Consider the following 24,358-nt stretch of genomic DNA (forward strand, 5'->3'; position numbering starts at 1 on the left):
TCGGCAGGGTGCCTGGGCTCCCCGTCCCAGTGGCAGCTTTGGTGGGGTATCCAGGCTACCCCTCTGCAAAAGAGCAGCATCTGTATGTGGGGTGTCTATAGGTGGGGTGATGAACTAGGTGGGATCGGGGTCCCTGCTTGCTGCTCCTCGAACTATTGTATGTACAAGTGGGAATATCCAAGACCCTGAATGCTGGGGCTCATCTGATACAGTGGGGGGACCTAGCCACTGACCACAGTGTGTGCCTCTTTCTGCAGATCTCCAGCGTTCTAGACATGGAGGCCATCACCTTCAAGAAGCTGGTGAAGGGCCATGCCTACTCTGTGACCGGGGCCAAGCAGGTACTGCCCTGGGTGGGGCCTTCCCTGCAGGGCGGTTCCTGCCCCTGGCCTGTCCTTGCCTCTCTGGCACCTGACCAGGGCTGTGGAAGGTGCTGGTTCCTCCTTTCCCCTCCTGCAGCATCTTATCTCTCTTCTGGGGACACCCATCTGAGATGCCTATCATGCCCTGCCCTGACTGACTGTAGTTCATGTGCACAGCTGCCTGCCTGGGCTATGAATTCCAGGAGGACAGGCTTCATCTGAGTGCTGAGCAGGGCTTGGAGACGATGAGGGTATGGGAGGCGGAGTGTTAAAGTGCATGCATGAGCCAGGTGCAGTGGCTCACATCTGTAATCCCAGCACTTTGGGAGACTGAGGCGGGTGGATCACCTGAGGTCAGGAGTTCGAGACCAGCCTGGCCAACATGGTTAAACTCTGTCTCTACTAAAATACGAAAATGAGCCGGGCATGGCAGCAGGTGCCTGTAATTCCAGCTACTAGGGATGCTGAGGCAGAAGAATTGAATTGCTTGAACCCAGGAGGTGGAGGTTGCAGTGAGCTGAGATTGCACCACTGCACTCCAGCCTGGGTGACAGAGCAAGACTGTCTCAAAAAAAAAAAAAAAAAAAAACAAGTGCCTGCTGGAAGCTAGCACTGACAGGAGCTCTGGGAAACAGGTGAACTACCGAGGCCAGATGGTGAACCTGATCCGGATGCGGAACCCCTGGGGTGAGGTGGAGTGGACGGGAGCCTGGAGTGACAGGTGAGGGGCAGTGGGTACTGTCTGGGGTGCCTTGGGGAAACTGTTAGGTTCCCCGACATTTCTGCTCGGGGCTCTACCAGGCCAGGCTGGACTCAGGATTGAGCAGAGGGACCCATCTTCACGCAACTGGGTCTGGGGGACTGCCCTAACAAAGCTCAGGCCGTGCGGGCCGTGCCCAGCCGTCAGGTGTGTGCAGGGCGTCCGACTGGCCCTGATGAGACCACTCCCTAGAACTGGAACTTTGGGGCTTGACCTTGAGGAGGCCACCTGGGTTGGGCTGGGGGAAGACAGGCCAGGGTAGACAGGCCCCAGGGACAGAGGCCAGGCAGGTCAGTGCCACCAGCCCTGGCAGAGCCCTGCTCCTCACAGCTCCTCAGAGTGGAACAGCGTGGACCCATATGAACGGGAGCAGCTCCGGGTCAAGATGGAGGACGGCGAGTTCTGGTGAGCGCCCCCTCCCCTTCTCCCCCACCTCTCCACCCCTACACATCAGCTCTGTGCCCTGACGGGCTGTGCCTCACCTGTGCACCTCCTCCCTCAGGATGTCATTCCGAGACTTCATGCGGGAGTTCACCCGCCTGGAGATCTGCAACCTCACGCCCGACGCCCTTAAGAGCCGGACCATCCGCAAATGGAACACCACACTCTATGAGGGCACGTGGCGGCGGGGGAGCACCGCGGGGGGCTGCCGGAACTACCCAGGTGACCTGAGTCCGCGGACGCGGAGGCTGCACATGGGCGGGCTTTGGTTCTTGCTGCTTCCTGGCTTAGGGGCTCCAGAAGGCACGTCATCTCACTGAGCCTCTGTTTCCTCACTTGTAAGATACAGGCTGATCTCTTGAATTTGCTTTGAAGAGTAAAATATTAAATGTCTTCGTACATTTTAAAGAGGCAAGCTGGACTCACTGTCCTGGGGCCTGAGCCCAGGGTGCTCACGCGGGGAGAAGACCTTGTGGCCATCCAACCACCTGCTTGTCACTCCTTTCCTGGGCCCTTCCCTCCTGCCTTCCCCTTCTTTTTTTTTTTTTTTTTTGAACGGAGTCTCGCTCTGTCAGCAGGCTGGAGTCAGTGCCAGATCTCGGCTCACGCAAACTCCGCCTCCGGTCACGCCCATTCTCCTGGCGCTCAGCTCTCCGGAGGGCGGACTAGCAGGCCGCCCCGGCCACAATTGCACGGCTATTTTTTGCAATTTTTTAGTAGAGACGGGGTTTCACCGTGTTAGCCAGGATGGCTCGATCTCCTGACCAATCGGATCCGCCCGTCTCGCCTCCCCAAGTGGCTGGGATTACAGGCTGAGCCACCGCGCCCGGCTCTTTTTTTTTTTTTTTTTTTTGAGACAGAGTCTCACTCTGTGAGTACAGTGGCGTGACCTCGGCTCACTACAACCTCCATCTCCCGGGTTCAAGCAATTCTCCTGCCGTAGCCTCCCGTGTAGCTGGGATTACAGGCACCTACCACGCCCAGCTAAATTTTGTATTTTTAGTAGAGGTGGGTTTCTCCATCTTGGCCAGGCTGGTCTTGAACTCCTGACCTCAGGTGATCCGACCACCTTGGCCTCCCAAAGTGCTGGGATTACAGGCGTGAGCCACTGCTCTGGGTCCCTTCTGTCTTCTCTTGCCATCTTTCCCTGGGCTTCTAGATCCATGTGGCTGACACGGGCCACAGCCTGGCCTCTCAGTTCCTTGTCATTCTCACCTGCAGCAGGCTTTTCCTCTACCTTAGCTCAGCCCCCACCACGAGGGCACCAGAGCTGCCTTGACTTGCAAACACCCGCTCTCTGACCTCCACCTTTGACTCTTTCTACTCCCTTAGTCTTCAACCTTTGGACCAAGCCAGCCTGTTGAACTCACCACTTGTATACCATCTTGCTTTTCCCATCTTGCCTTTTCTCCTTACCTAGGTTAGAGCTATCATTTTAATCTTGTTCCTACAAACACTTTCTGTTCCCTGGCCCCTGTCTCCCATCATCTGGCACAAAACCCATTCTAGTGGAACCCAGCTCTCCTCCGGCTTGGGAACCATTGAGTATGGCAGGAGAGAAATCACATAACTGATGCCATATTTTCCCTTGTAAATTCATAGCCACAAATCTCAAATAAGCATTTTCCATGATCCCCCGCAATTCCACTACTGGTTAGTAACGTTTCCACTCTCACCTCGACCTCTCCCCATTGTTATTCTCACCTTCGGGCCTGGCCTTACACATCGTTGAAATGATAGATGTTGTCCTACAGGACACCTCATGTTCCTACCTCCAAATCCCCCAGCCTTCTGCACCTGTGCCTGTGTCCTCACTGCCTCCCCACCTGTGACAGTGGCAGAACAGTCCCTGCTCATGGGGACCCCCACCTCTGCTCTGGATCCCATTCTCCCTGACCTCTGAAAGCATTTGCTCCTTCATCTGTCACCTCTCTCCAGCGTCATTATGAAAAATCCTCTGTCTTAACACAAAGCAGCCCTCTCGACCCCACTTCCCTGTTCATTTCTCTGCCCTCCTTCAAAGCACAATTTCTCGGGAATTACCATACTCCCTATTTCCTTTCTCACTTCTGCTTCATTGCTTAACCCTTCCCAGTCCAGCTTCATCCCTACCATGCTGCTAAAACTGCCCTTTCAAAGGTCACTTACAGCTTTGGCCTTGCCAGATCTGCTGCTGTGCTGTTCTCCTGTGCTTCATTCTCAGCACGGCTCCCTGCCCTCTGTTTTGAAGCATTCTTCTCCCTTGTAGGGATCCAATTTCAGTCTTTCCCGAAATAGATAACCACCGTTCCCTGTACCATTTATTGAGAAATACATCATCTCCTCACTCCCCAGCAGCACTAGCGCCCTCACCTAGTCCCCAGGTATGTGTTGGTGTGTTTCTGGACTCACCATTCTGTCCCTGGATCTATGCCTCTGCCAATAACACATTGAATCCATTACTATAGATGTGTAAGTCCTCCTGTTGGACAGGGCAAATTCCTTCTTCCACAGTCTCTTAGCTGGTTTTTTTTTTTATTTTTTTTTTGAGACGGACTCTTGCTCTGTTGCCCAGGCTAGAGTGCAGTGGCACGATCTTGGCTCACTGCAACCTCTGCTTCCTGGGTTCAAATGATTCTTCTGCCTCAGCCCCTTGAGTAGCTGTGATTACAGGTGCCTGCCACCACACCCAGCTAACGTTTGTATTTTTAGTAGAGACGGGGTTTCACCATGTTGCCAGGCTGGTCTTGAACTCCTGACCTCAAATGATCCACCTGGCTTGGCCTCCCAAATTGCTGGGATTACAGGCGTGAGCCACTGCATCTGTCTTAGCTGTTCTTGACCTTTGTTTTTCCAGATGAATTTTAGGATCAGTTTACCAAGTCCTATGAAAAACCATTTTGAGGTTTTAATTTGGAATTGCATGAAACTTATAGACCAATTTGGGGAGAATTGACATTTTTATAATTTTAAGTCTCATCCAAGGATGTGGTGTATCTCTTCATTTATTTTGGCCTTTAATGTCTTTCAATAGAATGTTGTATTTTTTATCATAAAGAATTTATACATCTCTTGAGATTTAATGCTAGGTACACTATAATTTTGTTGCCTTTTTTTTTTTGAGACGGAGTCTTGCTCTGTAGCCTGGGCTGGAGTGCAGTGGCCGGATCTCAGCTCACTGCAAGCTCCGCCTCCCGGGTTTACGCCATTCTCCTGCCTCAGCCTCCGAGTAGCTGGGACTACAGGCGCCCGCCACATCGCCCGGCTAGTTTTTTTGTATTTTTTTAGGAGAGACGAGGTTTCACCGTGTTAGCCAGGATGGTCTCGATCTCCTGACCTCGTGATCCGCCTGTCTCGGCCTCCCAAAGTATAAATAGTATGTTCTTTTTTTTTTTTTTTTTGAGACAGAGTCTCACCCTGTCACCCAGGCTGGAATGCAATGGGGCGATCTCAGCTCACTGCAACCTCCGCTTCCCGGGTTCAAGTGATGCTCCTGCCTCAGCCTCATGAGTAGCTGGGATTACGGGCATGTGACACCATGCCTGGCTAATTTTTTTCATATCTTTAGTAGAGATGGGGTTTCACCATGTTGGCCAGGCTGGTCTTGAACTCCTGACCTCGTGATCTGCCCACCTCAGCCTCCCAAAGTGCTGGGATTGCAGGCATGAACCACCACGCCCGACAATAGTATGTTCTTTAAAATTACAGCTCCCAAGTGAACTTGTTGCTGATACAATAACATGCATTTGACCTTTTAGATGTATTTTTTATATCCAGCAAATTTTTAAAAACTGTAATTAATTTTACTGATTCATCTGTATGTATTTTTTGGCACGATCTTAGCTCACTGCAACCTCTGCTTCCCTGGTTCAAGTGATTCTCCTGCCTCAGCCTCCCCAGTAGCTGGAATTACAGGCGTGCAGGCACCACTCCTGGCTAATTTTTGTATTTTTAGTAGAGACGGTGTTTCACCATGTTGGCCAGGGTGGTCTTGAACTCCTGACCTCAGGTGATCCGCCTGCCTTGGCCTCCCAAAGTGCTGGGATTATAGTCATGAGCCACTGCATCCAGCCCTTTTTGGTTTTCTAATTAGGAATATAGCATCTGCAAATAATGGCAAATTGTTTCTTCTTCTGTAATTCTTACAACTTTTGTTACTTTTTCTTGTCTAATATGCTGCCTAGAACTGGAGAGTTTCCTGCTCTTGTTCCTCCCTTTTTTATTTTTATTTTTAGGAGCAACCCTATTAACTAAGCCTCACTCTTAAAGGGGAAGTTTTCACCGCTAAGTACCTTTCTAATCTAGGTTTTTTGTGGATACCTTTTATCAGACTAATGAAGTTTAATATTGTTAAACACTTTCAATTGTCTATATTATAATGATCGTATGCTTTTTACTTTTATTTATTAAAATGGTCCCAGGAGTTTGCAAATAACTTGGGCAATACAGTGAGACCTCATCTCTACTAAAAAAATCTAAAAATTAGCCTTGTATGGTGGTACACGCCTATAGTCCCAGCCACTCAGGAGGCTGAGGAGGGAGAATCATTTGAGCCAGGGAGGTGGAGGCTACAGTGAGCCGTGTTTACGCCAGCAACTGCACTCCATCCTGGGCAACACAACATGACCCCGTTTAAAAAAAATAAAATGGTAAATTGCATTTGTTGCTTTCCTAACATTAAATCAACTTCACATTCTTGAGATAAAAACAACACGGTCATGAGTGACATTTGCCTGTTATTTTCCTTTCTCATACTGACCATACTGGTATCAGTGCTATGTTCGTCCTGTACAGTGAGGTGGGAAGTATCCTCTCTTCTTCTGTTTCCTAGAAGAGTTTACCTAAGATGGGAGTGATTCGTTGTTTGAATGATTGGTAGAACTTGTCTGTAAAGCTGTCAGGCTTGCTTTTTTCTTTGTATGAAGATTAATGATATTCAGTATTGAAAGTTAAAGGTTATAGAATTGTTCAGATTTTCTGTTTCTTGAGCCGATTTTGATGAGTTGTATTTTCTTTTCTTTTCGTTTTTTCTTTTTCTTTCTTTTCTTTTTTTTTTTTTAAAGAGAGACAGGGTTTTTTTAGAGACAGGTTACTCACTGCAATCTCAAACTCCTGAGCTCAAATCCTGCCTCAGCCTTCTAAGTAGCTGGGACTACACAGGTATGAGCCTCTATGCCTGGCTAATTTTTTTTTTTTTTTTTTTTTTTAGACAGAGTCTTGCTCTGTCGCCCGGGCTGGAGTGCAGTGGTGTGATCTCGGCTCACTGCAAGCTCCGCCTCCCGGGTTTACGCCATTCTCCTGCCTCAGCCTCCTGAGTAGCTGGGACTACAGGCACCCGCCACCATGCCCGGCTAATTTTTTTTGTATTTTAGTAGAGGCGGGGTTTCACTGTGTTAGCTAGGATGGTCTCGATCTTCTGACCTCGTGATCTGCCCGTCTCGGCCTCCCAAAATGCTGGGATTACAGGCGTGAGCCACCATGCCTGGCCTTAATTTTTTATTTTTATAGAGATGGGGGTCTCACTATGTTGCCCAGGCTTATCTCGAATTCCTGGGCTCAAGTGATCCTCCTGCCTTGGCCTCCCAAAGTGCTGAGATTACAGGTGTGAACCACTGTGTCCAGCCCTGAGTTGTATTTTCTAATATTCTTGGCATCTGTTTTCAAAGTTATTAGCACAAAGTTATCCTTAATATACTCTTATGTCTCGTGTGTAATAATGTCCCCCTTTTATGCATGAGATTGCTCATTTGCACTCTCTTCTGTCTTTAGTAATTCTTCAAGAAGTTTGTCAATATTAATCTTTACAAAGAAATGACTTTTGGCCAGGCATAGTGGCTCACGCCTGTAATCCCAGCACTTTGGGAGGCCGAGGCGGGTGGATCACGAGCTCAGGAGATCGAGACCATCCTGGCTAACACAGTGAAACCCTGTCTCTACTAAAATACAAAAAATTAGCCGGGCGTGGTGGCGGGCGCCTGTAGTCCCAGCTACTTGGGAGGCTGAGGCAGGAGAATGGTGTGAACCTGGGAGGCAGAGCTTGCAGTGAGCCGAGATTGCACCACTGCACTCCGGCCTGGGCAAAAGAGGAAACTCCGTCTCAAAAAAAAAAAAAAGAAATGACTTTTGACTTTGTTGGTACTTTGTATAGTATTTCTTTTTCTTTTATTATTTTTACTTACTTATTTAGAGATGGGGTCTTGCTCTATTGCCCAGGCTGGAGTGCAGTGGCACAATCCTAGTTCTCTGTGATCCTAGGTCACTGCAGGCTAGATTCTTGAGCTCAGGTGATCCTCTCACTTCAGCCTCCCAGGTAGCTGGAATTATATGTGTGTGCCACTGTGCCTGGTAGTGTTTTTTTCCTTTATCATTAATCTTTACTGTTTATTATCTCATTCCTTCTACTTTCTTTGGATTTATTTTTATTTATTTATTTATTTATTTATTTATTTATTTATTTATTTTGAGACGGAGTCTCACTCTGTCACCTAGGCTGCAGTGGTGCGATCTGGGCTCACTGCAACCTCCATCTCCTGGGTTTAAGTGATTCTCCTGCCTCAGCCTCCCAAGTAACTAGAATTAGCAGGCATGTGCCACCGATGCCCAACTAATTTTTTTTTTTTTTTTTTTTTTTTTTTGAGACAGAGTTCGCTCTGATCGCCCGGCTGGAGTGCAGTGGCCAGATCTCAGCTCACTGCAAGCTGCCACCCTCCTGGGTTTACGCCATTCTCCTGCCTCAGCCTCCCGGAGTAGGCTGGGACTACAGGCACCCGCCACCTCGCCGGCTAGTTTTTTGGTATTTTTTAGTAGAGACGGGGTTCACCGTGTTAGCCAAGGATGGTCTCGATCTCCTGACCTTGTGATCCGCCCGTGCTCGGCCTCCCAAAGTGCGGGGATTACAGGCTTGAGCCACCGTAGCCCGGCTAATTTTTTTATTTTTTATTTTTAGTAGATACCGGGTTTCAACATGTTGGCCAGGCTGGTCTTGAACTCCTGACCTCAAGTGATCCGCCCACTCTGGGCTCCCAAAGTGCTAGGATTACAGGCGTGAGGCACCTTGCTTGACCTGGATTGATTGATTGACTTTATTTTATGACTTCTTAAATTAGATGCTTATTTCGTTAATTTAGATTTTTAAAATTTAAGCAACTAAAGTGATAAATTTCTTTTAAGTACATCCTTAAGTTACACAATTTTGATACATAATGTTTTTGAAAATTGTGAATGAATATAATTCACACACCAGAAATTTTGCACTTTTAATGTGTGAAATGTAGTGGTTTTTAGTGTACCAGTGTTGTGTAAGCATTACTGTTATCCAGAGCGTTTCTTCACCCCCTCCCCCGAAAATCCTGTAACTACTGGCCATCACTTTCTATCCCTTTCTCTCTAGCAACCATGAATCTACCTTTTGTCTCTATAAATTTACCTATTCTGGACTTTTTTGCTTTAGCATAATGTTTTCAAGGTTCATTTATGGTGTAGAAGTACTTCATCTCTTTTTTATGGCAGATTAATCTTTCATGATATGGATCTATCACACTTTGTTGATTCATTCATCAGTTGATGGACATTTGTGTTATTTCCAGTTTTTGGCTGTGTGAAGAATGTTCCGGTGAACATTCATGTGCATGTGTTTGAACATATGTTTTCACTTCTCTGGGGCCTGTAACTAGGAGTGAAATTGTTGGGCCATAGGGTAATTCCATGTTTAAGTTTTTGAGGAATTGCCAATTGTTTTCCAAAGCAGCAGCACCATTTTATAACCCCACCAGCATGTGTGAGGGTTCCGATTTCTCCACATCCTCTTTAACACTAGTTATTGCTCTTCTTTTTGATTATAGCCATCCTAGTGGGTGTGAAATGGTATTATTGAAGTTTTTTGTGTTTTTTTTTTTGAGACCGGGTCTTGCTCTATCGCCTAGGCTGAAGTGCAGTGGCGCGATCTCTGCTCACTGCAACCTCTGCCTCCCAGGTTCAAGTGATTCTCCTGCCCCAGCCTCCCTTAGTCCCTAGCTGGGACTACAGGCACACACTGCCACACCCAGCTAATTTTTCTATTTTTAGTAGAGATGGGGTTTCACCTGTCAGACGAGTTGTGTTGGTCAGGCTGGTCTCAAACTCCTGACCTCGTGATCCACCCACATCAGCCTCCCAAAGTACTGGGATTACAGGTACGAACCACCGCACCCAGCCAATTTTCTGAATTTTTAAAATCATGAACTGATGTGCTTTTTGTGCATCAATTGAGATGAATGAGGTTTTTTCCCCCTTCCTTCTATTAATGTGGTATATTACATTGATCCATTTTCCTTTGTTGAACTACCCTTGCATTCCTGGGATAAATCCCACCTCATCATGGTATATATTCCTTTTAATATACTGTTGGGTTGGGTTTGTAGCTTTTTTGGGGGGGGAGTGGATTTTTGCATCTATATTCATAAGTGATACTGGTTCGTAATCTTCTTTTCTTGTGGTGTCTTTATCTGGCTTTAAGGTAATGCTGGTCTCCTGGGATGAGTTAGGAAGTATCCCCTCATCTTCAGTTATTTAGAAGAATTTCAGGATTGGTGTTAATTGGTCTTTAAATGTTTGGTGGAATTTCGAAGCCATCTGGTCCTGGACATTTCTTTGGTGAGAAGTTTTTTGTTGTTGTTGATTCAGTCTTTTTATTATTATAGGTCTATTTAGATTTTCTGTTTTTCCTAGGTCGGTTTTGGTGGTTTGTTTCTTTCTAGGAATTTGTTCTTTTTGTCTATATTATCTAATTTATTATCATATAATTGTCCACAGTAGTTCCTTGTAATCTTTTTATTTTTGTTAGGTTGGTAGTGATGCTGCTCGTTAATTCCTGATTTTAGTAATTTGAGTCCTCCGTCTTTTCTCCGGTTTAGGCCAGGTAAAGAATTGTCAATTTTGTTGAGTTTTTCAAAGAACTAACTATTGGTTTTATTGATTTTTCTTTATTGTTTATTCTCTATTTCATGTATTTGGACTTTAATCTTTATTAGTTCTTTTTTTTTTTTTGAGACGGAGTCTCGCTCTGTCACCCAGGCTGGAGTGCAGTGGCCGGATCTCAGCTCACTGCAAGCTCCACCTCCTGGGTTTACGCCATTCTCCTGCCTCAGCCTCCCGAGTAGCTGGGACTACAGACGCCCGCCACCTCACCCGGCTAGTTTTTTGTATTTTTTAGTAGAGACGGGGTTTCACCGTGTTAGCCAGGATGGTCTCGATCTCCTGACCTTGTGATCCGCCCGTCTCGGCCTCCCAAAGTGCTGGGATTACAGGCTTGAGCCACCGCGCCCGGCCTTTATTAGTTCTTTTCTTCTGCTTGCTTTGGGTTCAATTTGCCCACTTTCTTTTTTCTTAAATCCCAAGAACTGGTGAATGTTCATTTTCTAGTTTCTTTTTTAAATTTAATAAATCCATTTTTTATTTGATATATCATAGTGGAACATATTTTTGGGGTACATGTGATATTTTGATAACATATACAATGTGTAATGATCAAATCAGGGTAATCGGGATCCATCGCCTCAAACATTGATCTTTTATTTGTGTTGGAGACATTACAATTCTTCTAACTCTTTTGAAATATACAATAAACTATTGTTAACTATAATTTCCCTGCCTTACTGTCAAATACTAGAACTTACTCCTTTTACTTAACTGCCTTTTCTAGTTTCTTAAGGTGGAAGGTTAGGTTATTGATTTGATAGCTCTCTCTTTTAATATACGTACATTTTTCATGGTCATGCTATGTAATTTCTCATTACCATTATCATCTCTTTCTGATAAACTAGTTATTTTAGAAGAATGTTTTTTAAAACTTAAAAAAAATTTCTAACTTAATTTTCTTGTGGCAAAAAAATGTGACCTACAAAAGATCAGAGCTTTGAAGTGAACAGAAGCTGGTGCTATGGCTCAGTGTATGATGAATTTTCGTAAAGATTCCTTTGTTCTTGAAAAGACTGGCTAACAAATTGTGACTGTATGTGAAGCACTCCTAAGTATTTTAAATATTATAATTAGCTTAACTCACACTGAGCCTATGAGGCAGGTACTATTATTATCCCTATCTTAGGGATAATAAAGAAACTGAAGCACGGAAACATTTAAGCCACTTGCTGAAGTCACTGATCTATGAAGTGGCAAAACTTGGATTTGAACCCAGGCAGAGGGATCCTGAAGTCTGTTCTCTCAACCAGTATGCTATTCTCTGAGTATTAGGGGGATTGTTCTATAATTGTCCATTATATCAAACTTATTATTTTGTCTGCTTAATCTATCAATTACTAAAAGAAAGATGATAAAAATCGTATCCTAATGGCTTTGCCAACTTCTCTCTATATTTCTATCAATTATTTTTCATTATATATTTTGAGCTATGATATTTGGTACATCACATTTAGAATTCTTATAAGCGCCTAGGGAATTAAACATTTTTAAAAATCTAGTGACCACCTTCATCTCTAATAATTATTTTTACTTTCCAGTCTATTTCAGCCAATGTTTCTATAGCTAATTCAGGAGGGTTTTTTGTTGAATTTTAAAATATATCTTTTATACTCTTTGATGTCCAATCTTTCTATAGCCCAATGTTTTGTTTTCTTGTAAACAGCACTAGCTGACTTTTTAGTAATCCAGTTTGAAAAATTTTGTCCATGGCCAGGCGTGGCGGCTCACGCCTGTAATCCCAGAACTTTGGGAGGCCCAGGCAGATGGACCACCTGAGGTCAGGAGTTCAAGACCAGCCTGGCCAACATGGTGAAACTCCATCTCTACCAAAAATACAAAAATTAGCCAGGCAAGGTTGGTGTGGGTGCCTGTAATGCCAGGTACTTGGGAGACTGAGGCAGGAGAATCACTTGAACCCAGGAGGTGGAGGTTGCAGTGAGCCAAGATTGTGCCATTGCACTCCAGCTTGGGTGACAAGAGCAAAACTCTATCTCAAAAAAAAAAAAAAAAAAAAGGAAAATTTTGTCCTTTGTCTAGAGAGTTTAGTTCATTTACACTCACAGTGATTAATGCTGTATTTATTTCAGCTGACTTATGTTTTTACTTATTTTCTGCCTGTCTTTCTTGTCATGCTGCCCTTTGTATTGAGTTCCTGCTTTTCTCTCTACTAGTTTTTTTCTCTGTGAGTTTGAAAGACATAAGAGTTTGCTTAATACATACTGAAGTTAGTTAATCAGTTTCTTTCTTTTTTTTTCCTGAGACAGGGTCTGGCTGTGTCACCCAGGTTGGAATGTGGTGGCGTGATCTCAGCTCACTGCAACCTCTGTCTTCTGGGCTCAAGCCATCCTCCCACCTGAGCTTCCCGAGTAGCTGAGTGGTACTACAGGCACACACCACCATGCCTGGCTAATTTTTGCACTTTTTTGGTAGAGATGGGGTTTTGCTTTGTTACCCAGGCTGGTCTCAAACTCCTAGCTCAAGCCATCCACCTGCCTCAGCCTCCCAAAGTGCTAGGGTTACAGGCATGAGCCACCTCACCCAGCCCTAATCAATGTCTTTACCCTCCTCTTGAACAATGCAAAAACTTTAGAAATTCAGCCTGAATCACCCCTTTCCTTTGTTTATGATGCTATGGTGGGCTAATATTTTAATTCTAAAGTTTTTTTTTTTTTTTTTTGTCTCAAACATCATCATTTGAGATAACATGGGCTATCTCAAACATCATGATTTGAGATAGCCCATGTTATTTGGATTACCCACAGAATAACAGTATTTTTGTTCAGCATTCTCAGACCTTTCATCTGAGATCATTTTCCATCCACCTGAAACATATCCTTTTGTATTTCCTTTGTTTTGTTTTCTTTTTGAGCAGGCTTGATCTCGTGGTCTCAGGTGAGCCTCTCACCTCAGCCTCTCAAGTAGCTAGGACTACAGCCACCATGCCCAGATAATATATATATATATATTTTTTTTTTGCGGTGGGGAGTTGACAGAGTCTCACTCTGTTGCCCGGGCTGGAGTGCAGTTGCGCGATCTTGACTCACCACAACCTCTGCCTCCCAAGGTCAAGCGATTCTTCTGCATCAGTCTCCCAAGTAGCTGGGATTATAGGTGTGCACCACCACACGCAGCTAATTTTTGTATTTTTAGTAGAGATGGGGTTTCACCATGTTGACCAGGCTGGTCTCAAACTCCTGGCCTCAAGTGATCCACCTGCCTCAGCCTCCCAAAGTGCTGGGATTACAGGTGTGAGCCACCATGCCCAGCCCCAGGTTAGTCCTGAACTCCTGGGTGCAAGTGATCCTCCTTCCTTGGCCTCTCAACGTGCTGGGATTACAGGCATGAAGTACCACACCTGGTCCTTTTTGTATTGTTTTTTTTTTTAAGCAAGGGTCTGTGGGTTATAAACTTTCTCAGTGTTTGTCTAAAATGCCTTTAGAGTGTGCTTATTCTTGACAGTTCTCTGGATATAGAATTTTGGCTTGACATTATTTTCAGCCTATCAAAGACACTATTATTTCTTATTCTGCTTCCATCATCGCTATGTGAGCCAGGAGTCTGTCTACCTTGCCTTCTGGAAAAAATCTTAATTTTTTTTTTTTCTTTCATACTATACGATGCACCAAAATGCGTGGAGGTATGGATTCCTTTTCATTCTGCTTTGAGTGTATTGAACTTCCTGGCTATGAATTGATGTCTTTCAACAATTTTAGAAAATTTGTAGTCATGATCTTTGAGAATATCACCTCCTTCCCACTCTCTGTATATTCTAGTCAAATATAAACTGGACCTTCTCACTCAATCCTCTCTTTCTCTTAATCTTGCTTTTAGATTTCCCATTTCTTAGTGTCTCTGGATTGCATTCTGGGTTGTTCCTTCAGTTCCTTTCTCAGTTCACTAATTTTCTTTTTTGCTGTGTCAAATCTGTTGGTTATTTCTTCCAAGAACTTAATTTCAATTTAAAAAATTTTATTTCTAGAAGATATAATGGATCTTTTCAAATCTGTTCATTTTTGCTCACATTTACAAACTTTTCATTTATTTCTTTAAATATAGCAAGCATAGTCTTATATTCTGTGTCTGATAAGGTCAATATCTGAAGTCTTAGTGGGCAGTTTTTGTCCACTGTGGCTGCTGCTCAGTTATCACGCTTTGTTTGCTTGTGAGATCTCTGCCTTGCTTGGCCTAGAAGTTCACCTGTGAGAGAGTTCTTTGAGTCCTCAGATAAAGTTAAATTGCTCCAGGGTGTTTCTGCTAGTCACCTGGAATGCCACCAATCCAGAACACCGTTTTCGTTCTTTTTTATTTATTTATTTTTTGAGACACAGTCTTGCTCTGGCTGGAGTGCAATGGCACAATCTCAGCTCACTTCAGCCTCGTTATCCCAGGCTCAAGGAATCCTTCCACCTCAGCCTCCCCAATAGCTGGGACTACCGGCAGACAGCACCATGCCCAGCTAATATTTGTAGAGATGGGGTTTTACCGCCTCACCCAGGCTGGTTTTGAGCTCCAGGACTCATGCGATCTGCCTGCTTCAGCCTCCCAAAGTGCTAGGATTATAGGCATGAGTCACCACACCCAGCCTTTTTCTTTTTATTTTTTTTCTTTTGAGACGGAGTCTTACTCTGTTGCCCAGGCTGGAGTGCAGTGGTGTGATCTCGGCTCACTGCAACCTCCAGTCCCCAGATTTAGGCAGTTCTCTGCCTCAACCTCCTGAGCTTGAGCTGGGATTACAGGCGTGTGCCACCACACCCAGTTACATTTTTATATTTTTAGTAGAGATGGGGTTTCACTATCTTGGCCAGGCTGGTCTTGAACTCCTGACCTTGTGATTCACCTGCCTTGGCCTCCCAAAGTGCTGGGATTACAGGTGTGAGCCACCACACCTGGCCACCTTGTTCTTTTTTTGAGACAGGGTCTCACTCTGTCACCCAGGCTGGAATACAGTGGTGCAATCATAGCTCACTGCAGCCTCAGTCTTCTGGGCTCAAACTATCCTCCCAAGTAGCTGGGACTATGATAGAGACACATACCACACACCCAGCTAACTTCTTAAATTTTTTGTAGAGATGGGGTCTTGCTAGGTTGCCTAGGCTGGTGTTGAACTCCTGGGCTCAAGTGATCCTCCCACCTCAGCCTCCTGATTTACCTGGGACTACAGATCCATGCCACCATGCCTGGCTCATTTTTTTACTTTTTGTAGTGATGGGGTCTCCCTATGTTGCCCAAGCTGGTCTTGAACTCCTGGGCTCAAGCAGTCCTCCCACCTCGGTCTCCCAAAACACTGGGATTACAGTCCATCAGCCACTGTGCCTGGTGCAGGACACTTTTAAAACTAAACTATCTTCTTAAGGTTTCACAGGCAGTGTGAATTAAAACTGAAAGGTCATATGAAGGCTGGCTTGAGGTTATTTTTCCTTCCCTCCAGGGAGGTTTAATTTTCTTTCTTTCTCTGTTTTTTTTTTTTTTTTTTTTTTTTTTTTTTTTTTTTTTTTTTTTTTGAGACACAGTCTTGGTCTGTTGCCCTGGCTGGAGTGCAGTGGCATGATCTTGGCTCACTGAACCTCCGCCTCCTGGGTTCAAGCGATTCTCCTGGCTCATCCTCCTGAGTAAGTGGGACTACAGGTGCCCACCACCATGCCTGACTAATTTCTGTATTTTTTCAGTAGAGACTGGGTTTTACCATGTTGGCCAGGCTGGTCTCAAACTCCTGACCTCAAATGATCCACCCTCCTCAGCCTCCCACAGTGTTGGGATTACAGGCGTGAGCCACTGTGCCCCAGCCTAATTTTCTTTCATACTTAATTGCTGACATTCCTGATAGGGGGTTCCAGTTTAATTGCAAGAACCTCCTATTGGATTCTCTACCTCAGGTAGATCTTTATCACCTGCTTCTATACCCCGGGACTCAGGGGTCTACAGAAGCCCTTTAGCATTATTTACCTTGCAGGGTTCCTACTTTCTATTTTTTAAAAACATCTTTATTGATAGTTAATTCACATACCATACAAGTCACCTATTTAAAGTTACAATTTAAATATACTTTTAAATATACAATTAAAATATACTGAAGTATATTACGATTTATTTTATTTATTTGTTTGTTCGTTTATTTGTTTATTGAGACGGAGTCTCGCTCTGTCGCCCAGGCTGGAGTGCAGTGGTGCGATCTTGGCTCACTGCAACCTCCATCTCCTAGGTTCAAGCAGTTCTCCTACCTCAGCCTTCTAGGTAGCTGCGATTACAGGTTCCTGCCACCACGGCCACCTAATTTTTGCGTTTTTAGTACAGACAGGGTTTCACCACGTTGGCCAGGCTGGTCTCAAACTCATGACCTTAGGTGATCCAGCTGCCTCAGACTCCCAAAGTGCAGGGATTACAGGCATGAGCCACCACGCCTGGCCGTGTATTACGATTTAAATATACTATTAAACATACAATTTAAATATACTATTTAAAGTATATTCACAGAGTTGTGCAACCATCACCATGTCAATTTTAGAACATTTCATTATCCCAAAAACAAATGAGGTACTCCTTAGCCATGATTCCCCAGCCCTCCCGGCAGCCCTGGCAACCATGAATCTACTTCTTATCTCTATGGATTTTCCTATTCGGGATATTTCGTGTGAACAGGATCTTATAATATATGGTCCTTTGTGGCTGGCCGTTTTCACTTAGCATAATGTTTTCAAGATTCCTCCATGTTGTAGCATGTATGTTGTACCTCTTGGTTGCCAAATAGTATCCCATTGTTGGGCTCTACATTTTGTATATTCACTCTTTAGTTGATGGATAATTGGGTAGTTTCATCCACTCAGCTGTTATAAATAATGCAGCCATTAACATTCTTTTTTTTTTTTTGCGATGGAATCTTGCTCACCGCCCAGGCTGGAGTGCAGTGGCATGATCTTGGCTCACTGCAACCTCTGCCTCTGGGTTCAAGTGATTCCCCTGCCTCGCCTCCTGAGTAGCTGGGATTACAGGCATGCGCCACCATGCCCAGCTAATTTTATGGGTTGTTTATTTGTTTTTGAGACTGAGTCTCACTCTGTCGCCCAGACTGGTATGCCACGGTACGATCTCAGCTCACTGCAACTTCCGCCTCCCGGGTTTAAGCGATTCTCCTGCCTCAGCCTCCCAAGTAGCTGGGACTACAGGCATGGGCCACCATGGCAGGCTAATTTTTGTATTTTTAGTAGAGGTGGGATTTCACCAATTGGCCAGGCTGGTCTCAAAACTCCTGACCTCAAGTGATCCCGTCCGCCTGCTTCTCCCAAAGTGCTGGGATTGCAGGCATGAGCCACCGCGCCCTGCCACGCTCTTATGAACAAGCCTTTGCATGGACACATGTTTTCATTTCTCTTGGGTATAGAGCTGGGAGTGGAATTTCTGGGTCATATGAAGCTCTGTGTTTAACCTTTTGAGAAACTGCCAGAGGGTTCTTCGGAGCAGCTGCAACATTTTACATTCCTGCCAGCATCCTGTGAGGTTTCGATCCCTCCACATCCTCACCCAAGTTGTTATTATCTTTATTATTATTATTGTCAATGGAGAGCAGGGGATGCTGTACCTTTAAAAATAAGTTTTGCAGTTTACCGTTCTATCCCGCACTGGGTTGTTTTAGTCAAGAGGGTTCTTCAGGCAACAAAATGACCCAACTGCCAGAAATGCAAGCCCCTGCCTTCCCTTGCTGGCTGGCCGTGGCCTCCTGTCGGACCCCTGCTTTTTCTCTTGCCCTCTTCTAAGTGTTTGTCCACACAGCACTCTAGCCACCTTTTAGAGTCCTAATGCAGTCACATCCCTCCTTGCTGCAAGCTGTGGGAGGGTCCTTACCCTTTGCTTCAGTCCACACGTCCCTAGCCCCTGGCCGGCTCCTGCGAGCTCTGCGGCCGCCCTGGATCTCCGTGTTCCCTGGAACCTCTGTAGGTGCTCGCTGTCCGCAGATGCGTGGGGCCCTTCCCCACCTCTGCTCTGGGGTGCCCTCCGCCTGGCTGCTGCTTCTCAGTGGCTTCCGAGGGCAGCCCCTTTGGGTTTCAGCGCATAGGCCCCCTACTCTGATCTACTCTGCTTGCTTTTTTTTTTTTTTTTTTTTTGCAATTGCTCTGCTCGCTAACCTAACGGACTTGCTCACACTTAAGCCTCTAGTTTCCAAATACAGGCCGTGAGGGCATGGACCGAGCCTGGCCCAGCCTGCCCATCACCCTGCCTGCTCCCCGCGCTCAGTAATACTTGTTGAATGAATGAATGCACACACGGGAGCTTGCTGGGGAGGCTTGGGGGCCACTTGGCTCTGCCCCGCCCTGCCTCTGATCCCCGCCTCCTCACCTGCCCGCAGCCACCTTCTGGGTGAACCCCCAGTTCAAGATCCGGCTGGATGAGACGGATGACCCAGACGACTACGGGGACCGCGAGTCAGGCTGCAGCTTCGTGCTCGCCCTTATGCAGAAGCACCGCCGCCGTGAGCGCCGCTTCGGCCGCGACATGGAGACTATTGGCTTTGCAGTCTACGAGGTGAGCAGGGTGGATCCCCGGTGGATCTCACTGAGCAGGCAGAGGACCTAGCACCCCCCTACCCGCAGCGCACGCAGGCTTCCGCCAGGGGGCGCCAGGGGCCGTAACCTTCCCCCCAAATTCCACCCCACACCCCCACTCTCCACTCCCGCCACCATCCTGAGGGCTGGGAAATCTCAGCCTCCAGGAGGCACCTGCTGAGGCCCTCTGGCCGAAAGAGAGGAAGAGGGTTGGCTCAGGGAAGGGAGATTCTGGGATTAACCTCCCGCTTAGAAGGCGGCCTGCTGCTCTTGGAGGAGGGAGCTGGCTCAGCTGACGCCCGGAAGTACTGAGCTTTCTGTCTTGGAGGCTGTGAGCAGAAGCTGGCAGGGGAAAGACAGGGGATAGGGAGGGCCTGTTGGCCAAGGTGAGGCTGTGCCAGTCGTTCTGTGATTAGAACTCCTTGCTCTTGCCCTATATCTGCCCTGCTTCACACACTGCCCTCAAGACAGGGACAGAAACTTCTGGACCTCGCTGGTGGCAGTCTTGGCTCACACCCAGATCCCCTGGCAGCAGCCTGCGGTGGCCCTTTCCTGTCCCTGGGCTTTGGAACATTGCAGTTGGCCACCCCGAGGGCTGGCCTGGAGCCTCTGACTCAAGAGTGGAGTCCTAGGGCAGACATTCCCAGGACCAAGAGGACCCTGCCTGAGCCCTCCCTCCTGGGACCCTGCTCTGGTGCAGGGACCAGATCTCGGTCCCCAGGGCCTTCTGCCTCCTCATCCCATCAGTCCCAGCTGAGAACTCAGGACCTCTGCCCAGCACGCACCGTGACCCCGCCCTGGGACAGACACACGTCTCTGACTTCCCGTGTCTCTCTATTGCAGGTCCCTCCGGAGGTAGGTGTGGCACTTGACCCACCTGCAGTCACACACCTCTGATGGTGCCACAGGGGAGCAGCCCAGTGGCAAACCCACCCTGGCCTGGAGAGCTAAGAAGTCACCTTGTTTCACTGCTTGAAAAATGCTTCTCCCCACCTGTTCAGTGGGCAGAGCAAACATTGCTCTCCTAAGGGGCAGCACAGGTAGTCAGTGAGGGAGCTGGATTTGAGCCCTGGTCCTCAGAGCTCCTGTCTGACATGTACACATGAGGCTCTTCCTGCCTTCCCATCTACACCAAGTAAGTGCCAGCTAGGGCAGTCCAGCAATGTCAGGAACAGGGCATTAGACAAGCTGAGAGTTCTGTACCCTTGAGCAGTTGCTTAAGCTCCGAGCCTGTGTTTGTGTCTGTAAAATGGGCATAACAGCAGAACAGCAAATGAGGTGCTGAGTACCCTGCAGTGCCTGACCTGGGGAAAGCTCCCAGTGATAATAATGACCATGTTATTGAAACACACGCCTAATCTGCAATCTGGTGCTCCTCTCTTCTGCAGTAAGTAGGGTTGTTACATTTTACAGATGAGGAAACTGAGGCAAAATGTCTTGTTAGGGTCACACAGGCTGTGAGTGAGTCATGTCCTAGCTCTCCAGCTCCTTGGCCAGGACAAGGAGGCTGGAGTCTGGGTCTGGGGGCGGCCCCTGAAGGTGGGCTGAGTGGGCAGTTGCAGCCCTGCTCCCTCCTCCCTCCCACCAGCTGGTGGGCCAGCCGGCCCTACACTTGAAGCGCGATTTCTTCCTGGCCAATGCATCTCGGGCGCGCTCAGAGCAGTTCATCAACCTGCGAGAGGTCAGCACCCGCTTCCGCCTGCCACCTGGGGAGTACGTGGTGGTGCCCTCCACCTTCGAACCCAACAAGGAGGGTGACTTCGTGCTGCGCTTCTTCTCGGAGAAGAGTGCTGGGACCGCGTGAGTCATGGACCAGCCCCTGCCACTCTCCCCTCTCTCAACCTCCCCCGCTTGGCCCTCTGCTGTCCCCCTCTGACTGGCTCCTTTCCTCCCCACTCTCTGCAGGGAGCTGGATGACCAGATCCAGGCCAATCTCCCCGACGAGGTGCGTGGTCCCACCCTACCAGACCCTGTCCTCTTCTCTTCCTCACCCCTGGGTGTGTGATGGGGACCCAGGTGTCCTGTCCCCTGAGTTCCTGCTAACAGGGAAGATCCCCTCCTGGCGGGAGCCATAGGAGTAATGCTAATCCCTCATCGACCCAACACTTCACAGTTTGCAGAGGACCTGTGATACTAATGGCACAGGCCCTGAGCTCTCACCTGGTGGCGGGTTTGTGCTGAGTACTTCACCTGTGTTACCTCATTTCCTCCCCACATCAACTCTGTCTGGGTCTTGTTACTATACCTCCTCTGAATGGGAAATTCAGGTTCACAGAGGTTAGGGAACTTGCCTGAGGCCATACAGTAGGGATCCAAACTCTTGCCTTTTTTTTTTTTTTTTTTTTTGACACACAGTCTCACTCTGTCACCCAGGCTGGAGTGCAATGGTGTGATCTCGGCTCGCTGGTGATTCTCCTGCCTCAGCCTACGGAGTAGCTGGGATTACAGGCACGTGCCACCACACCCGGCTAATTTTTGTATTTTTAGTAGAGACAGGGTTTCACCATATTGGCCAGGCAGATCTCGAACTCCTGACCTCAGGTGATCCACCCACCTCGGCCTCCCAGAGTGCTGGGATTACAGGCATGAGCCATGGCACCCGGCCCAAACTCTTGCCTTTTACTCCCTGAGCTGCGCAGCACCCCCTTCATTTAGGTCACGAGTCCTGGGTATGGAGTAGGGCAGGGCAGGGACAAGATTCCCTTTTCACAGATTAGAAAAGTGAGACTCAAACTGGGTGCAGTGGCTCACACCTGTAATCCTAGCACTTTGGGAGGCTGAAGTGGGCAGATCACCTGAGGTCGGGAGTTCGAGACCAGTCTGGCCAACATGGCAAAACCCCATCTCTACTAAAAATACAAAAATTAGCCAGGCATGGTGGTGGGCACCTGTAATCCCAGCTACTCAGGAGGCTGAGGCAGGGAGAATGGCTTGAACCTGGGAGGTGGAGGTTGCAGTGAACTGAGATCACGCCACTGCACTCTAGCCTGGGTGACAGAGTGAGACTCCGTCTCAAAAAGAAAAGAAAAGTGAGGCTCAGAGAAGCGAAGTGACTTGTAGCAGATATGCGACCTCAGCCCTCCCTCCAGCCGCCTCCACACAGGCAGGGCCAGGGCCTCTCTTACCTGCTTTCTCCCCTTCTCGGTCCAGCAAGTGCTCTCAGAAGAGGAGATTGATGAGAACTTCAAGGCCCTCTTCAGGCAGCTGGCAGGGGAGGTAGGTTGGGGCATGGTGGGTTGGGAGGGGCCTGTGAGGGGCAGCCCTTTCCTGGGGCAGCCCTTTCCTGGGGCAGGTGCTACCTCCTCTCTCTCCCCAGGACATGGAGATCAGCGTGAAGGAGCTGCGGACAATCCTCAACAGGATCATCAGCAAACGTGAGTCCCCGCGGGGCTGCCGCACCACCCCACCATTTCTTCCACATCAGAATCCAGGCCCCTGCCCACACACTGAGCTGAACCCCACCCCTTGGTCTGCATGAATCAGGGAACCCTCCAGTTTTTCTGAGCCCAGTTTCCTGCCATTTCCATCCCATACTCCTCCTCCTGACCTGCCGTCCTGAGAATCCCTGTGCTCGGGTGTGTGCCTTTGTGAGATTAGACGCACAGCCTGGCCGGGCACAGTGGCTCACACCTGTAGTCCCAACATTCTGGGAGGCCGAGGCAGGAGTTGCTTCAGTCCAGGAGTTCAAGACCAGCCTGGACTATATGCAGAGACCCTGTCTCTACAAAAAAGTACAAAAATTAGCCAGGCCTGGTGGCGTGCACCTGTAGTCCCAGCTACTCAGGAGGCTGAGTTGGGAGGATGGCTTGAGCCCAGGGAGGTTGAGGCTGCAGTGAGCTGTGATCACATCAGTGCACTCCAGCCTGGGCAACACAGCAAGACACAGCAAGACCTCTGTCCTCCAAAAAAAAAAAAAAAAAAAAGGCAGGAGCAGCACCTTAGTGCCAAGGAAAAGTCTACCCTTCCTCTCCAAAGCCTCCCTGGACCAGGCTGAGTGGGCTTGGGGAACGCCATGTGACTGGCTTATACTCCCCCAGTCAACCAACTGTTGACAACCCCTCCCCTCCCCCCTCCCCCTCCCCTCGGCTTTGTTGCCACTGACCTCCATCCACACGGTTTCCTTAACCAGAGCCTCTCTCCTCCTATCCTTGCTAGTGAAGCACTGCCTACCCTCCTAGCCTGCAGCAAGCCCTGCCCTGCCCCATCTTTCTACCCAATTTTGCGCTTTTCTGTTTCACACTCGTTTCTTTTTAATTTGGATTAATTGTGGCTGTTGGGACTTTGGCTTGATTGCTAACATGCTTTACCTGTACTTCCTGATGATACAAACAATCCTGCCCACTTCCTCTGCCAGATATTGCACCCACTGGGCAGGATTTGTGCTTCCCTGACTCTGCCCCGCCCAGTGCTCCCAGTAGGGGCAGGTGCAGGAATCTTGCTAGGTGGAGATGTTGGAATTGGTTTTTCTTGCAGACAAAGACCTGCGGACCAAGGGCTTCAGCCTAGAGTCGTGCCGCAGCATGGTGAACCTCATGGATGTATCCTTCCATTTGCTTTTGTCTCCTGAGTGGGGTTTTGGGTAGAGGTATCCGTGCTGGGAAAACTGTCCCAGGACAATGCAGAGAATGGGACAGAGCCATATGAAGTGTGGACACACACACAGTGCCTCATGCTCAGATACCTCCCTGGACATCTTCCTGTTGGTTGGGAGGGAGAAACTGAGGCACAGACCTGTGTCAAATGAAAGGTGGAGCAAGACCTGGGTCTCCATTGACCCTGAGGCTGGTGCTGTTTCTGACCCCTCCCCAGCCCACTCCACTGCAGCCCAGCTCAGAACGATGCAAGCCCGGCTGTGGGCTGACTGTGTGTGGCTTTTGCTGCTTCTCCTCACCCAACCCCAAGTCGGCTTGCTGGCTCTGCGGCCGTCTCCCCTTCCGCACAGTTGCCCACTCTCTCCCATACCTGATCTAAGTGGTGGAATTTCCTTCTTAACGGCCACCCAGCGTGATGGCAATGGGAAGCTGGGCCTGGTGGAGTTCAACATCCTGTGGAACCGCATCCGGAATTACCTAGTAGGTTGTCCCCACTCACCTCAGTCGTGTAGGTGCGGGCCGGGCAGGCGGGAAGGGCTGGGTGACTCAGCCTGGCCCTCACCCTCTGCCCCCACCCCAGTCCATCTTCCGGAAGTTTGACCTGGACAAGTCGGGCAGCATGAGTGCCTATGAGATGCGGATGGCCATTGAGTCGGCAGGTGAGACCCCAAGGCTGATGGCACCTGTGGGGCCTGGGACAGGTAGCCCCACTGCTCCTATGCCCCAGGCCCTTGT

At 48.0% G+C, this 24,358-nt stretch overlaps 1 protein-coding gene across 1 annotated transcript in view; it reads left to right on the forward strand.

Moving 5' to 3' along the window:
* Window positions 1-24,358, forward strand: part of CAPN1 (calpain 1) — a 34,163-nt gene that overhangs the window by 7,600 nt on the left and 2,205 nt on the right. The window contains exons 8-19 of the mRNA XM_017893708.1: window positions 998-1,083; window positions 1,453-1,527; window positions 1,625-1,785; window positions 18,836-19,011; window positions 19,875-19,886; window positions 20,620-20,831; window positions 20,937-20,976; window positions 22,182-22,247; window positions 22,348-22,405; window positions 23,505-23,569; window positions 24,035-24,103; window positions 24,204-24,282. Of these exons, the coding sequence (XP_017749197.1) occupies window positions 998-1,083; window positions 1,453-1,527; window positions 1,625-1,785; window positions 18,836-19,011; window positions 19,875-19,886; window positions 20,620-20,831; window positions 20,937-20,976; window positions 22,182-22,247; window positions 22,348-22,405; window positions 23,505-23,569; window positions 24,035-24,103; window positions 24,204-24,282 (1,099 nt within the window). The remainder of the gene's footprint in view (window positions 1-997; window positions 1,084-1,452; window positions 1,528-1,624; window positions 1,786-18,835; window positions 19,012-19,874; window positions 19,887-20,619; window positions 20,832-20,936; window positions 20,977-22,181; window positions 22,248-22,347; window positions 22,406-23,504; window positions 23,570-24,034; window positions 24,104-24,203; window positions 24,283-24,358) is intronic.

Source organism: Rhinopithecus bieti, unplaced genomic scaffold (genome assembly GCF_001698545.2).
Source record: "Rhinopithecus bieti isolate Rb0 unplaced genomic scaffold, ASM169854v2 scaffold_1017, whole genome shotgun sequence".
Taxonomy (NCBI): domain Eukaryota; kingdom Metazoa; phylum Chordata; class Mammalia; order Primates; family Cercopithecidae; genus Rhinopithecus; species Rhinopithecus bieti.